Source organism: Xyrauchen texanus, chromosome 20, assembly GCF_025860055.1.
Source record: "Xyrauchen texanus isolate HMW12.3.18 chromosome 20, RBS_HiC_50CHRs, whole genome shotgun sequence".
NCBI classification, from domain to species: Eukaryota; Metazoa; Chordata; class Actinopteri; order Cypriniformes; family Catostomidae; genus Xyrauchen; species Xyrauchen texanus.
Window position 1 is genome coordinate 32,753,814 of NC_068295.1, and position 17,562 is coordinate 32,771,375.

Here is a 17,562-nt window from a genome sequence, read left to right on the forward strand (position 1 = left end):
CTGACTGCGAATAATTTAAAAGAGATATTCTTACTAGTGACAATTCCTTTACAGATATCTAAAGTACTTATGCAAATTGCCTGCTATGCCCCGCCATAAACCAAAAAAAAACAAAAAAAAAAAACGATCCTACCTCGGAAATGTTTGCCGTCCGCCATTTTGTCTTGTGAAGAATTCATCTTTGGTAACACTTTACAATACATGTGCATTAATAAGCATTAATTCATGCTTAACTAATGCACAGTTAATATTGAGTTAATTCATGACTCATGATTAACTAAGCCATTCATTAATGATTGCCACATCAGCAACTAATAAAGAGTCTGATTAATATATTAAGTCATATATGAATTGCTATTAATAAAATGTGTCATCATGGATTCATTTACTGACAACTTATTATATGAACTAATAGTTTTAATGAATGTATTATTTACCACAACAATTACTTAATGATGAGTTAATAGGCATGTGTCTCAACAAGTGACATAACATACATAATTAACATAATTTTGTTAACATAATTATATATTTTCAAACCATTAGTTTATATTTCATTAAAGAAAATGCTGATACAGCCAAAGTACTGCCTAAAAAGTCATGACGTGAGAAGTAATTTATCATTAATGACCATCATTGTACATTGCCTTACTAAAGAAAAAACAGAGGAATGCAGATCTCTGCTTTTATTACTTTGTAAGCAGTACATTGGCTGTATCAGTGTTTGTTTTAATGAATCATTAACTAATGGTTTGCAAAGATATCATTATGTTATGACTTTACTTGTTGAGGCACATGACTGTTAACTCATCATTAAGTAATTGTTGTAATTAACATATGATTTGCAGTAATAATGCAGTAATTAAGCATGTATTAATGTGTATTTGGTGGAAGTTCAAATACATTGCTTAAGTTCATTGTGGTAATTAACACATTAATTAACACTATTAGTTCATAGTGAATTTATCCACAATGACACATTTAATTAATAGCAATTCATATTTGACTTAACATATTAATCAGACTTTATTAGTTGCTGATGTGGCAATCATTAATGAATGGCTTAGCTAATCATGAGTCATGCATTAACTCAATATTATCTGTGCATTAGTTAAGCATGAACTAATGCTTATTAATGCACCTGTATTGTAAAGTGTTACCTGATCTTTTAATGTTAGTATTGCAAGTTTTGTTTATTTTAAACCAAAAAATTTACACATTTTACAATTAAAAAATCCAATAACAAGGAAGAATGAAGATGGAGCACAGTAAAAATGATCTGTATCAGCCATCATTCCCAAATAAACTCAAATAATATCAGAAGGGACCCCGACATTATCTCACAGGTCAATTTCACATTGCATGTCTACAGTGGGCATGTAATTATTAGAACATAACTTTATTGATCCAAGTCTCATCATTCCAACACAGCAGTACTTCTCTCAGTGTTGCTGTTACACACTGCCATCAATAGACTATTAACATTTTCATGTTGTGTGTCTGGACAATCACAAATTAAGCTGTGTCATCATTCAGAGCTTGTGCAGATGCTCTGGAAAAACTGTGCCAGCTGAGCCAGACGGCTGCTCTCGAATCGCTCTCGCGGTACTTTGATGACATAGGTCATGGTGACACAGCAGTGGCACCTTGTCAAGTCAGATAAAAATTCTAACCAACATGCACTGCTTCAATTCCAGCAATGATCGTCTGAGCAGCTCTGCATGAAGTCATAATGTCTCAGCATTTATGTTGTGTCAACATTGATTAAAGGCCTGTAATAAAAGGCATAAGCTAAATGCTGTTTTGGATTGAGTGGGCTAAATGTTAAGTTTGAAAGTGTAATATGTAATATATTTACTGTACTAAAGCATAAAAATTATCATAATATGTTATCAGAGATTTCGGAAACATGGCAAGATGAAATACTGGCTTTTTCTCGTTTCGAAGGCTGTGTGCTTGGTAGGACGTGTCCTTTGAAGGCTGCAGTATACCGAGCGTCCTCCTTTAAACAAATCTTGTTTAAATGAGATGGCCTTTGTAGGACAAACAGAATGTAACATGGTTGCTATGACAGCACGCCACTCTTTAACAAGCGCAAGCGCTTTGAGTGAGAAGGTAACAAAGTCCCATTAGAAGAGAATGTATGAGGTAAATTTATTTTAGAGAGAGAGAGTTATATTAATGTAAAGAGAAAAGAAAATAGATTTTACTGGTGTAATTTTAGTCTAATACTTTATTTGAATTATATGTTAATATAATAGTACATATTATATACTCTGCAACCATCTACTGAGGTACTTCAACTTGGGAATTATCATTACTTGCATTTAAACATCATATTTACAGGCAAATAATAATAATATTTTTTTTTTTTAATTTTATTAAAGCTAATTCATGCAGTGGCCCAATAGCTGTCAAGATTTAGGGCTGTGCTAACTAAATTGTAACCAATAAAATGAAAGCCAGTGTATGCAGTGACCGAATGGTTGTCAAGATTTAAGGGTAGGTTAAATTCAAGGGCAGCCAATCCAGTTTGAGAAAAATGACAAATAGGAGGGACCATTTCCAAAGGTGAGAAATGTACATGTGACTCAGGTGTGATACTTACTGTGGCAACAAATGACCATGACATGGAAAGAATCGTCATTCACTGACTATACATCCGAAATGGTATATAATCAGATGTAAATGGACCTGTGGAGTTTGAGACTCCAGGCCAGTAGATTTCTGAATACGCCAGAAATTCAGCGGTTTATACAGGAGTCTACTGGTCTGAACACAGCTCTTTTCATGCAATGGTATATGCAGTTACTACACCATTATTCTGGCAAAACGCCTGTTAGGTATTGTCGTGCATTTAGAATTAGCTGTGTGTTCTGGCAAAATACAAAACTTTTGCAACCAACATAGCAAATATTGTATTATATTAGTACACATGCTCAATGCTTTTTGAGCTCTTACAAGCAATGGACTGCTTGCTTTTGTTGTCACTGCTCAGGATAGTTGCTAGTTAAGGGCATGGGACTTTACATGTTTTTGTACCATCAGCCAATCTGTGTTGTCGGGGTGTCATTTACTTGAAGCTCCAGAGTAATTAGTCACATGGCATTCATGACTCAAAAGAAAATGGAGAAGGACTGGGAATGCTAACGGATATCTCTCTTCAGGTTATATAGACCTCCTTGGAATCTCCAACTCATTTACTCAAGTTAACAAAAGCACATGGGTAAAGACATTCACTGTTCATAAATCATTTGCGTAAGCTCACAAAGTGGGTTGTGCAGTGTTGAACTGGCTTTAAAAATGAGCTTTGATTTTGAAACAAAAATTGTATTCACTGACTGTGTGTCTTCTTGTTGAAAACTTTGTTGACATTAGTCCATTTAGATGAGCAAGGGCTACAGAAATTGTACTGATATTGTATTGTTGCCCTCTAGTGGAGAAACACTTGGGACCGGTTGCACCAGACATGTGTAAATTTAAAGCATATCAGCATCTGCAAATGTAATCACATTTTTTTAAAAAAAAGGTGGAGGAACGAGTATTGTGTATGTAAATTGATATATTTTTCTAGCATGTATAAATATTTAAAATAAAATGGTACATTTGATTGTTCCAAGTCAAAATTACAATGTTATGAATATATTATAGTTACAGTACATTTAGAATTTAAAGCATCCTTCTACTGGTTTGTCTAAATACAGTGTATTTTATTTTAAGGCAGTGTTAAATGTTCAAAATCATTATTTACATTAGCTTAATATGTTGAACAAATATAATATGGAATGGTGTGAGAGCATAGTTCACACATTTCGAGTATAAACTAAATATTGATCATTAACCTCCTACTAATTAGGGGCGTCTTGCTCCATTTCCTCCCAGCTCTTCCACAGAAACAGGCCCTGACTCTAACCCTTGGTGACCAGAAAGGAGGTAGCTTATAGCCATTAAATTGGCTAACTCCATCAAAATGTCAATTGATGTGAATTGGTATAATCTAGGGCTGTCAGTTTCATTAATTTTACATGTGAATGTGAATATTTCACAAAATACTAACACATTGGGAAAGGTAAAGCCACTGGATTGTAAAGAACACTGATAAAGATAAATCTGAAGCAAAAGCATAGGGTGAAATGGTTTTTACCTGGGTGTTATGAGTTCAAAGCTTTTCCAGACAGACTGTTAATAATATTAGTGGCAGCTACTCCAGCATGAAGTCCGGCATAATACGCCATCTTGTGTTTGTTGACATTGGCACAGTCACCATACACAGCATACATATTGTCAAAGCCTTCCACTTGCAAGTGCTTTTTCACCTTCAGAGCCCCATTGGCTGCTAGAAATGCACCTAAGATTAAAGAGAGTTATGAGTTACGTGAGGGCAAAGCTTGACAAAACAAATTGGTAATCTCAAATTTGACATATCACACAAATAACATTCCCTAAGCGACAGCACAGAGCACAAGTAGGTGATCCACCATCTTGTGAAGGTCAACATTTCAGATTTATAGTTTATACAATATAGTTTGTGCTATTAACAGAGGTCATAAAATCTACTGTTAAATTATACTTGAGATTTTATAGTTTATAGTTATTATGTGCTTAAGTTTATGGTGTGTATTGCTTGTATATTCTGTTATCTGATCATTTTACAATGACATAGGCTTCAATTACTTTTACAGTTAAATTACATTTTAAGCCATACATTGAAACCAATTACTGTGCAAATGATGACTGTTTTATAGTGCATGTTTATTTTTGTTAGTTTTACTCTTAGCTCACTGTATTGGCAACACATCTTTCCATGTATGTCCAAGAAAGAGTACCATGATGCTGTTTCACACTCCTCACAAGAACACATAAATAGAATTAGTAAATTGTGGCAGCTATAATTGTAATCTTAAGTATTTATTAGATTAATTGTGCAGCTAGTATATGATGATATATGATGATATGTAAACTCGGGTGGCACGGTGGTGCAGCGGTTAGCACTGTCGCCTCACAGCAAGAAGGTCGTGGGTTCAAACCCTGGTTGCCCCGGCCTTTCTGTGTGGAGTTTGCATGTTCTCCCCGTGTCTGTGTGGGTCCTCTCCGGGTACTCTGGCTTCCTCCCACCATCCAAAAGACATGCAGGCTAGGTTAATTGGTGTCTCCAAAAAAATTGCCCTAGGTGTGGATGTGGATGTGGATGTGGAGGTGAGTGTGAGTGTATGTCTGTCTATGTGTGGCCCTGCGATGGACTGGCGACCTGTCCAGGGTGTCCCCTGCCTTTCGCCCAATGTTAGCTGGGATAGGCTCCAGCCCCCCGCGACCCTGTACACAGGATAAGCGGTTGACGATGGATGGATGGATGGTATGTAAACTCTGATTTTGGAGTGTAAATCTTGATTCCTGAGGACTGCAAACTTTTCGCTCCATCACAAACCAGTCCGCTAAAGTAAAACCTCGACAATACTATACAACAGGCTTACATGAAACTGGAATTCTCTGCCGAATTGTTTGACCTTTATTTCAAACCAAATTTTACCATGACTGGATATCATAATTTCTACAATCACAAATAATCATTATTCATTATCGATTTACTCACTGAATAAAACACTGACTCAGACTGGAGCTGTATGCTTCAGAGTTGATCCTATTTCCTGTGCAGCAGATGACTAAATAGGCTGTAATCTGCTCATTCTTATTAGTCTTATTAGTAATACAAAAAGGCATGCCATGACCCCTTTAAACATTCAAGTCATTTTTAATCATATACCACTTTTCACAGCACACATCATTTCAAAGCAGCTTTACACAGCAAGCCAAAGGCGACTGTGACAAGGAACACAAAAGTGAAGCATCAAACTTCGACAATTCAGCCCAATCTGCTCAAAATACAGACCCGTTCAAACTTTTTGGAGATCATTTTAGGCTTAGGTGTTCTATGTTTAGGATTGAAATGGGTTAAATTCTGAGAATGCAATTAGTCCTCTTTTCTAAATTTACTGTATTTGCCAACTAAATTGTGATTCGTACACTGTAAAAAATGTCATATTAATGGTAAAATACTGTAAAAATGCTACAGAAATAAAATGTTAATTGATTAACAAATATTAACTGTAAAATATACAGTAAAATGTTTTAATATAGTTGAAAAGACAATACAGCAGTTTTTACAGTACAATTTGGTAAAAATTACATTTTTAGATGTAAAAGTATGATTTTCCTGTATAATTAATGGTAAAATTATTATTACATTATGTTTAACAAGAGAGTACATGTACTTTTTACAGTAAATTATTCCGTAAAAAACGTAAAAACGTAATCGGCCGTTCCCAGAAAGCCCTGCATGACCCATCATATTTCATTATATTTTATTGGAATAATTATGTTTCTTCTTATTTTTTATATCAGTTACTTACATTGGGGTGTTCTGTTAATGAACACGTAAGCGACTCTTTTAGATATACACTGGCAGCCAAAAGTTTGGAATTGGTAATTTTATTAACTAAAGTGGCATTCAACTGATCAAAATGTATAGTCAGGACATTAATAACGTAAAAGAAAAAATACTATTAAAATTAGAAAAGAATGTTCAGAACTTCTTAAACTACTTCAATAAGTTCACATCAAAAAATCCTCCACGTGCAGCAACGACAGCTTTCCAGATCTTGGCTTTATAGCTGTCAGTTTGTCCAGATATTCAGGTGACATTTCACCTGCACACTTCCTGTAGCACTTGCCATAGATGTGACTGTCTTGTCAGGCACTTCTTACAGCTAGACTGTAAGGTGCTTACAGTCTAGCTGTTCCCACACATACTCAATGGGGTTAAGATCCATAACACTCTTTTCCAATTATCTGTTGCCCAATGTCTGTATTTCTTTGCCCACTCTAACCATTTCTTTTTGTTTTTCTGTTTCTAAAGTATTTTCTTTGCAATTCTTCCCATAAGTTGAGCAGGTAGAATTCAATGAAGCTGTCAGCTGAGGACATTTGGGCAATTTCAAGCATTGTATAGCCTTCATTCTCAAAACAATGATTGACAGACAAGTGTCTAGAGAAAGCTGTTTCTTTTTTTGCCATTTTTGACCTAATATTGACCTTAAGACATGCCACTCTATTGCATACTGTGGCAACACAAAACAAACACAAAGACAATGTTAAGCTTCATTTAATGAACCAAATATCTTTCAACTGTGTTTGATATAATGGCAAGTGATTTTCTAGCACCAAATTAGCACAATTTCATTGTGATGAAATGCATCCAGGACGTCAATAAGCATAAAGGGTACCCCATGATTTTTGAGGTGCTAAGCAACTGCAATGCCACCAAAACCACCACCAACAATCACCACATGGACATTATGATCAATGGACAACTGCCCACCCATAATGCTTCCCTACCAAAGAAAAAAAAATTCCCTCTAAAAAATTAAACTGAAGGGATAAAGATTACTAAAAGAATAAAAGTTATTTTCTGACTCTGACTCGTTGGTAAGTTCCCCATTTACATATTCATATTTTTTATTGATCCAAACGTAATCCAAATAGCAATAATTTTTAAACAGACAAATGAGTATCATAATATGGAAATTCATTTTAGTGTATTTATATATTGTGTTGAAATGATCGTAACTCATGAACTCATTGAAACTGATGATAAAATCCATGCGAGCTTGCCGCACTTTCACCAGCAGCTGGCGTGAAAAAAGTAAACGTAATTGTAATTGGTAAAAACATCAAACTCATCAAATAGCCATGTGTCCTTGGAAAGCTTCCAAAGAGTAACCAGCCTAATTGTTTTACTCATAGACAAAAATATAGTGAGTAAAAGCTAAGTATATATCTTTGACATTTATGTTTCGTGTGAACAGGTGTTACTTATGTGCCGCATTTTCGCTTATAACTTCATGATATAAACTGAAATAAACAGAACATAAAATATCACATACCATTAATTAGAGGAGGTGATTATCTTTCAAATGAGCCCACACACAATGTAATCGGATGCATAGATCATTAGATAACTGACACAATGCACAATGTGCACACAACATCTGTCTATCTATCTGGCATCTTGCAATCTGGCTGAAAACAGGTTAGAATTCCTGGATCAGATGACTTCATCTGAAATGATGTAGCATAATTTAATTAATCAGATTGGGTTCAAATCAGTGCAAAAATCATCCATATTTGGACAGAGAGACACGTGATTGGTGACTGTTACATATGGTCACCAGCAGATGGCGCCAAGTATATAACACAAACTCGATGCAGACTCATTGAAGGTACGCATTCTATGAAATCTCATTACTAACATTATGTCTGGATGCTATGAAAACCTTTAGTCATTGTTCAAGGTTATATAAAAAAACAGTCTAAAAACTAGCCCTGCACTTGGTACTAGGTGCAGTACCTACTCCCCTCTCTAAACAATGGAGGCTAGAGTATTTGCACTCTAGCAGTGCTACAACCTTGTCCATGTGCTCAAACAATCATCGTCAAGATCCTCCCCTCCCTCTAGTGGCGGCTGGTTTAAGTACACAATTTTCCAGCCTTTGCTAATTGTAACAAACCATTATTTAAAACAAATTAATCCTCACCTCTCCATTTTTAAATACAAGATCTTTGAATAAATACATAAAAATGAGATAAAATGAGAGTTTAAAATGAATCCAATAAATTCAATAAATAGGACGAATAAAAACATTTGTACTATTTAACCACAATATGTTTTACAAAATTGAGAGTAAAACAATGAATAAGTCCTTTGAACTCATTAGAATTCCATGATGAGACCGATTCACAAACTCACCATCACACATGTGTAATTAGTTCTTATGTACAATTATTATGTTGTATTTGTTTGGAGAGGCTTTTTGACACATGGAGATGTTTTTGGACACTACGATAAATTATTATTTTTAATGCTATAGCTTTTGATTGCTTTGTTGAATCAACAAAATGTTACTCAGTTACAGTTGGCATGATTGGGAACAAAAAAAAGCATTTATTCAGAGCCACCTTATTTACACCCAGAGATATTTAATGTCAAATCAGAAAAATATGAAGAGGTTTCATTTCTCAGCAGCTTCTGCTGAGTCTCAGAATTTATCACAATCTATATCATTAAGAAATATAAAACGATGATATCAAACAATTTTTTGTCAAGTTACAAGCCTTTAATTTTGGACATGCCACTGAAGCAGTAAATCTTAAAATAATAATAAAAGATTTATTTTTTTTAAACTCAGAGCTTAGTAGATGCCATGCTTTAATTTAGTTTAGCTAGTTTAGTTTTTAGTAAAAACAAACAAACAAACAAAAAACAAAACTGTTTGAGCCAGTTTGCAAAACATTGCAATCACAGAATGATGTCTGCCGATGGGTGCCGCTATAATAAAGGCTCTGAATCATCAGACAAAGACACAAATGACCACTGGAGATAAGATGATGTAAACAAACCATGAAAACAAGACCATGTAAACGAAAGTGTCTTATTTTTATGTAAACTTTCATTTGATTAATATATTTGTCCCCTTAGAGCAACTTTAAAAAATGCTAAATGTCGTGTCACATGTTCACATTTAACTGTTCTAAATGTTTTCTTATAGGGGTGCAGTATCGTGCACCAAAATGAAAATGCAACGCCAGTGGAGGTCGTGTTTGACCTGTAGTCCCTTTGAGGGCAGCTCACTGGAGTCGACCGACCGCCTGACCAGCAGGGGCTGCAGAATGGTGCATCTCTGAATGAGCACGAACGCTTGGGACCTCCCAGTACAGACGCTCAGGGCATGAGTGCGAGTGTCTGTCCGGCGACAGTGTGCTTTTACCCGGGACACTTTTCTTGGATGTGTTACTTATGGCCCATTCAAAGAGTAAATGTTTCTGTCTATGGTCGTTAACGATGTGACCATTTTTAGGACGAAACTGCAACTAATACTGAACAGAAAGTGACTGTTACGAAAATGGAGGCAGTGTGAGTTTACAACGGTAAGATGGTTTAAATTGCACTATTGTCTTCCAGGCGTATGTGTTCAGTTGATCGCCAGCGCGTCGATAAGGACATGCAATGCGTGTTTAAATGGAAAGTACCACGATCCAAAGTATTTTTTTTTTTTACTGTGTTTTACACTAGTCTTGTCCCTGTTCCCATGGTGAAGTGATACCAAAACCCGCCGAGTGCTGCATTGTGGGATAGCCAGAGGATTAAATGTGCTGTATGTTTATATCACTATTATGCTTTGATGTTCATTCATAATAATTAAAAGTTTCACGTTGAACGATGTGATTCCTTATAATGTAGCTTTGTTTTTACTTTAGATAAAAGCATCTATATACATTTGACCTTACAGCAGGGGTGTTTAAGATGTTGAAAGGAAGACCAGAAAGGACTATAAGTGTCTATGCTGGCTTAAAAACTCTTACTTAAAGTATGAGATAGGAGCTGTTTTAGGTCTTGCTGACAGCAAAATATGTTTTTTAAAGGAATAGTTCACCCAAAAATTAATATTCTCTCATCATTTTCTTACCCTCATGTCATCCCAGATGTGCTTGACTTTCTTTCTACTGCTGAACACAAATAAAGATTTTTAGAAGAATATCTCAGTTCTGTTGGTCCTCACGATGCAAGTGAATGGTGACCAAAACTTTGAAGCTCTAAAAACCACATAAAGGCATCTTAAAGGTAATCCATAAGACTCCAGTGTTTTAATCCATGTCTTCTGAAGAGATCCAATCAGTTTTGGGTGAGAACAGACCAAAATGTTACAACATTTTCTCTGTAAATCTTGACATCAGCAGTCTCCTTGGCGATTATTATTTCAAGCTTTATTTCTAGCACCATTATCTAGCACTTTCTTATGATGTGTTACATTCATACGAGCAGACAGAGAAGTAAGTTTGAAGTTTGGAGCACAAGATATATATATATATAAATCTTGTGTAAATTGTCAGTTTACGCTAAGCTAAAATGCTATTTCTAGCCATTTTACATACACATGTTACCAGACACGATCATATTTTTTTATCAAGAAAATTCACGTTAGATCAATATTTTTGTTTTTGTAGTAAGACCTTTAATATTAGGGCAAAAATCTTATTTTTATAATAATATTTGTATTGTTCTCTTGTAAAAATATCTAAAAATCCTTAAAACAAGATCAGTTTGATTGATCTTGTTTTAGAAATAACACTGCATAAGATATTTAGGTTTTTCAGAGAATGTATTTTTAACATGTATTTTGTCTTACTGTACTGGCAGAGTCTTTATAGTCAAAACAAGTGAAACAATCTACCAGTGCTGAAGAAGTAATCCAAAGTATTTACAATACGTTACAGACCTTGAGTAATCTAACAGAATACGTTACAAATGACATTTTACAACATGTATTCTGTAATCTGTAGTGGAATACATTTAAAAAGTAACCCTCCCAACCCTGTGTACAGAGATATCAACCTCCGCGCTTTTACTATTGTAGAGAGCTTAATGGTCAACTTGGATCATGTGAATCTTCTCTGGCCATTCATATACGGCTGATGTCAGTTGACCGCATTCAGATTTTTATGACAATTTCGTTGCACTTTTTCTTGTGGTAGATGTTAAGATATATCTATGTTAGTTAACGTATCTTGGTAATTAATGTTTGTGGAATACGTTTCAGTGAGCTTGTTGAGCGCGTTACCGTGGAGACCACGCATAACTCACCACTCACCCCACCGAGAGCGAGAACCACATTATAGCGACCATGAGGAGGTTACCCCATGTGACTCTACCCTCCCTAGCAACCAGGCCAATTTGGTTGTTTAGGAGACATGGCTGGAGTCACTCAGCATGAGCTGGATTAAAATTCATGACTCCAGGGGTGGTAGGGACTCCCAGCCCCCCCATAGACATCTATAAAAAAAAAAAACGGTCTCTTCTCTCCTCGCCAGTGATCCGCTGCATTATGCATTTTGATGCTAACCTTGTAGACTCCCCTTTAGAATGGCTCTGGCTTTGCACATGTGTCAAGAACCAGGAAGTGTAATCAAGCTTAAAATCATGATTGTGCCTAGAGACTGCAATGGCAAGATGTACAGTGAAAAAAGGAATTATATATTGGTCTTTCTCTCCTGAATGGATCCCTTCAGAAGACATGGATTAAACCACTGGAGTCTTATGGAATACTTTTATGCTGACGTTATGTGCTTTATGTACTTGGTCAAAATTCACTTGCATTGTATGGACCTACAGAGCTGTATTTTCATTTTTGGGTGAACTAGCCCATTAAAAGTGCATCTCAGGTCTTTTTTCCCTTTGTCTTTGTCTGGCCTATGCCATTATCAAAAGTCATTTAAAACTACTGATAAATAACCCCAGTATCTCACTGGATCAAAACACTGAAACACTTGGCACCGTGGAGCATTCGACTGTAGTTGTAATAGTAATGGACTTTATTGCCAATTGTGCCGATACAATGGGATTCTTCTTCAGCACACTGATCTCTCTTTGCAAAACAAAAGACACCTCAAAGCTACAGTACAATAGGTACCAGCAAGATAGCAGAAGAAACAAGAAAGATGGTGGAAGTACAGGACAAATGTTGGCTATGTTCAGAGGGGACCAAATGTCTGACCTGGTGAAATTGCTTCTTCTATGCATTTTTCTCATTTAATAAAAATGGAATATTTAAAAAACGTATTTTATTATATTAGCAATAACTTGAGTGACAAATTGAACATCTTACATGAATTACAGAAGTGATAACTTTTTGGTATGTCCATCTTTTACTTTAGTTAATACGCTAAAGTTTGTGCAAAACCTGATGATGCATTTTATATCAACATGATTTGAGAATGTCGAGAAGAGCATCCTGTGTGCTACAATAGAAGCAATGAAATCTGACCTTTTGTACAAAGTAGTGAACATGGTCAATGTTTTAACCAAATTTAACCCCTTAACTCTTCTTTGTTTTAGATTAGTCAAAACATGAATAAATAAATGAGCAAATACATCATATCCTTGTGATTAGATTGTCAGATCAATGAAGGGTATCGATCAAATCAATAACCAGCTATGTAGGGTAGTGTGCATGGTGGTCATACATGCAGTCTGCTGTGATGAGGGATTGACCACTAACTTCTACTGATCATTCTACTTTCATGTCACAGACCTCGCTAGCTGTGCAGTATGTGGTGGGATGGATGAGGAGGAGCAGAACCGCTATGTGGCCCAGTTAAAGGCTGAGTTTGACACCTGTGACACCACTGGCACAGGTTACCTTGACAAAGAAGAGCTTACTGCCTTATGTCACAAGCTGAGCTTAGATGCCCATCTCCCCTTGCTGTTGGACACTCTGCTAGGACCACAGCATTATGCCAGGGTAAGATATTCTCCAGTGTTGGAATTGTGTCCGGGCTCTTAGGAGTCCCCCCAACTAACGAATACTGTTAATGTTACCTTACAATACCTGCTCATATGTTGTAAATGTGACTGTTTGGCACAAAGGTAAATGCATAGAAAATTATAGTAATTTAAGTATACGAAGTGAACAATCTTAAATGAACAAAACATTTTTGTGTTTACTCAGACAATGTAAATATATGTTTTCAAGCTTGTGCCACATTATAGACTTTAAGCTCTCTTGTGTCTTTTTGCAGGTGAATTTTGAGGAGTTTAAGGAGGGCTTTGTGGCTGTGCTTTCAAGATCGTTGGACTTCAGTACTTCAGAGGAAGAGAGCAGCTATCTTGAACCAGGTACTCAAATGACAAATAGAAGACCTCTATATACGTATGCCTACAGGGTTATCAAAGCTTTCAGGCCTGTATCTATCCTTATGATTTTTGATGCTAGTTAGTCTGGATCTTGGCCTCTCTAGGTTTGTTGATGATACATCTTGTGTGTAACTGATGTAACTTTGGTCATCTGAAGGGCTTCTAGGCTGCTGGTGATACTTTATAAAGGCTTAAATGCATTTAGTTAAGTGTGGTTAAGCATCTGCATGGTTAGTTATGCTTAAGGCAGGGTGGTTTTAGTAAACAGTATCATAATGCATGCCTATGGTTATAAGTTCATCACTAGTTTTCACTTCTACTTCAAACATACATTGGCTCCAAAAATTATATGGTCAATTAAAGGTGGAGTAAGTCATTTTAATCCAAAACATTTTTTGTCAAATTCCACAAATATCTCTTCACGGTCCGTTAGCTGTCTGTTCTGAGTGTGCGCTGGAAAAAAAATCTGGTGTTTGTACACAGCCCTGGCTCTGTAAATGGGGAAAATAAACAAAGTGGGTCAGACTGATCCACACAACACTATTGCACGTGCATGTATTTGGGCGGCAGAGCTTCTGAAGGAGCACTAAAGGAAGGGGTGTGTTTGTTTGGCTGTTGAGTTCAAAAACCAACTTACTCCACCTTTAAAGCCACACTTATAAATGTAACGTCATTGCATTAGTTAACAAAAGGTCACACCAAGTAGCATTTATTTTAAACCAAGCAAAACATTTCACGAGAAGTAAATGCAACCTATCTAATGCAACAACATTTATACATTTTCAAGTGTGTGGCTTAAGTGTCCAAAGGCTAAGAAAAATAAAAGAATGTAAAAAGAAGAACATAGGCTCATTTTTGCCCAAACCTACAAAGAATGTTGTTCAATTTAAGGCAGTCTTGGCATTTTTAAGAAGACAAAATACAGACATGTCTTCTTGTGTGTGAAATAATTTACAATAATAGCTCATACTATCTTTAAGCACCTACCAAATGATTGTTATTGGCTTGTTCAGATTTTGAGTGAATAATACCAATGCTGGAAGTATTGCACAGGGCTTCAGTAAACGAAATCCAGGATATCATAGTTAAGGTATTTCATTACATTTTTCAGTGTGTCTGATTATATTTGCAGTTTTTTTCAGAGATAAAAGTGCATTAAATGGGATTGGTCCATTAGTGTATGTTATGAAATCTGCTCACGGCTGAATTTACCTTTGCGAATGGTAAAATTTCGAAACCTGTAATGAGAAATAGATTTTAAGCATTGGGCTTGGGTTTGGAGATGATGCTTTTAGGTTTTCATTTCTTTTCAAAAATAGGAATTATAGGAAAGTTTATGACTTGCATGAACAAATGCAATCAGTATTTTTCCCAGTAAAAGTATCTCAAAGCAAAATTGTAGAAGCTTGTTTTCAGAGAATATGTTTTGAATCAAAATTATGTTTCTTACCCCTTTTGCAATTTGTTTTATCTTGTTTTAAGCATAAATCTCACAAAATGTATATTAATATTAATATTCATTATATATATATATATATATATATATATATATATATATATATATATATATATATATTTGCACAGTGTGAATATTTTAAATCATATCCACAAACTGGGTGGATTCATATTATAATCAGTGTGTATTATTTTATTTTATTTGTCTTTATTATAAATGAAATATTTTCATAATCTGTCTAATGCATCATATCCTGTTTTTCTAGCAGTCCCAGAGGAGGTGAAGCCTAAATATGTGAAGGGAGCCAAAAGGTATGGACGACGATCACGGCCAGACAAGACTGACTTCGAGCTCACAGCAGACTCAGAAGACTCCCCACCATTTGCGACAGACAAAGTAGAAACAAATGGTTTGAGGAGAGCCAAGCTCAGGCGCTCCACCTCACTGGAGAGTGTTGAGGTAAAATTAATGAAATTTACATGATCTTTAGAATTAGTCTGTCCCTGTTGAAAAGACCACCATTGCTGGTCACCAGCATATGTTGTGTTTAGATGCTGTTCCCCTGCATGGGATGCTGGTATTGCTTGATGACTGATTTTATTGTACAAATAGTCTGTCACATTTTATTCAAACTTGAGATTTAAATGTGGATTTGAGTGCAGATAGTTGTCTTCATAGGACTGTATTCAAATGGGTATTGTTAAATGTAAGTAGCACTTGAGGCATTTATCAATTGGTGTTGTATTGTTAGTCAATTGAATACCTGAGTCAGTTTGATTTTGGTGAATGGATCTGGGCTGACCTGCTTTTCAGAGACAGGAAATGTGGTCATTTGGAATGTGCAAGTAGTGCAGCCCCCACCATCACCATACTTTAGTGTTACTTTTGGCTCAGGATCAAACATGGTTCATTTCACATTCCCTCTTATTTTCTCTCGTTCTCTTTCTCCAAAGAGCAAGATTTCTGTATTTTCTGTGTCTGTGCTTTTTTTCTGGAGTCATTTTACTTGTGTGCAGACAGGAGAGCCAAAGCAAACCTGTGCTGCTGGATCTCTTGATCCGTACGCTTGATGATGATGTTGTTATGTTAATTTTAAAAAGTTTTCAGATTCAGTATTGTCTTCCCTTGGTACTATAAACAAAGGATATCACGATAACAGTTGTTTAATGAGGGAAGGAAAGTTCAATTGTTTAAAGATGTATTTTATTTTTTTAAGGAACAGGCAAGCTTCACTATTCATTCTTTGGGGTAGGAATGTAAACAAACCATAAGGTTTAAACTAAACCAAAGTCCCTTTCAAGGCAAGTCAGTCCACTCGCGGCCATCTTTGGAACTCTCCCAGGCAGCATTTTTTATTATGTAAACAAGCGGCATAAAAGTACAGCCTAGTCCTATCAACTTGAATAGGGAAAGACCAAAATCTCAAAAATGGTTGGTCAAGATTATGATCAAAGAACATATTTCAAATCAGCTGCCAAATATGGTATCATGCATTGTGCTTCTTTAGCTCATACCATGCTAAAAAAAAACGCTATTTTTCAGGCTGTTCCAGCTAATGCGCATGTGCGGACTTGAGTTGATTGACAGGCGACGATGTCCTTTTCTAGTTCTGTTGGCCATTGGGTATTCCAATTTCAGTGGAAACTATCCTGCTATGTTTGTGCTACAGATATAAATGATACCTTAATTTTCAGGGCTGTTAAGGAGAATAGTTATATTACAAAAAGTCCAATTAGAAATTAAAGTAGAGACCCGATGCATATCGAAGGAGCAGAATAACATCATAGAGACTTGGGTTGGGCTCTTTTGACTTTGGTCAGTAAGAATTAGCAACCACCCAGAACATCCTAGCAACCACCTATGCCACAGTTCTGGTAAGCCTGCAGGTTTGTTTTGTTTTTTTGTCATTTTCTCTTCCTAGTGTTTCACTAGTGCATTCGACTGGCATGATCTGTGTTTTCATGGGAATGCTCATTGTTCTCAGGGTAATGCCAATCATGCCACTGATTGCTTGTCGAGCAACACCTGTTCCAGCCTGATTGCACTCCTTACATATGCCCTCATGTTTCTTAGCCAGATTATTATGCTAAATTGAATACTAATTAGGGTTGCAAAGTGGTGGAAAATTTCCAGAAACTTTCCATGGGAAGTTAAGCTGGGGAATTTTGGAAATATTGGAAAAAACTTTAGGCCCTTGGCTATATGCTGCTGCATCTTTGTGGCGTTCTTAACAGGTCTTTGCACAGTATTTGCAAATATACACAGCATTTCCTTCTACATTGGTGAAATGTATCCACACATCAGATGGTGCACGTGGCATTGTTCTGTAGAATAAGATTAGAAAGAAGCTTGTAAAAAAAAC

At 36.0% G+C, this 17,562-nt stretch overlaps 1 protein-coding gene across 3 annotated transcripts in view; it reads left to right on the forward strand.

Annotated features, from left to right (window-relative positions):
- The first annotated feature begins 9,774 nt into the window (after positions 1-9,774).
- ninl (ninein-like) overlaps positions 9,775-17,562 on the forward strand; it is a 39,858-nt gene continuing 32,070 nt past the window's right edge. For 2 of the 3 annotated variants that reach the window (XM_052151369.1, XM_052151371.1), the window contains exons 1-4: positions 9,775-9,981; positions 13,141-13,352; positions 13,630-13,726; positions 15,466-15,659. In XM_052151369.1, the coding sequence (XP_052007329.1) occupies positions 13,170-13,352; positions 13,630-13,726; positions 15,466-15,659 (474 nt within the window). In that variant the 5' untranslated portion in view covers positions 9,775-9,981; positions 13,141-13,169. The remainder of the gene's footprint in view (positions 9,982-13,140; positions 13,353-13,629; positions 13,727-15,465; positions 15,660-17,562) is intronic. The other variant, XM_052151370.1, reaches the window with a different exon arrangement.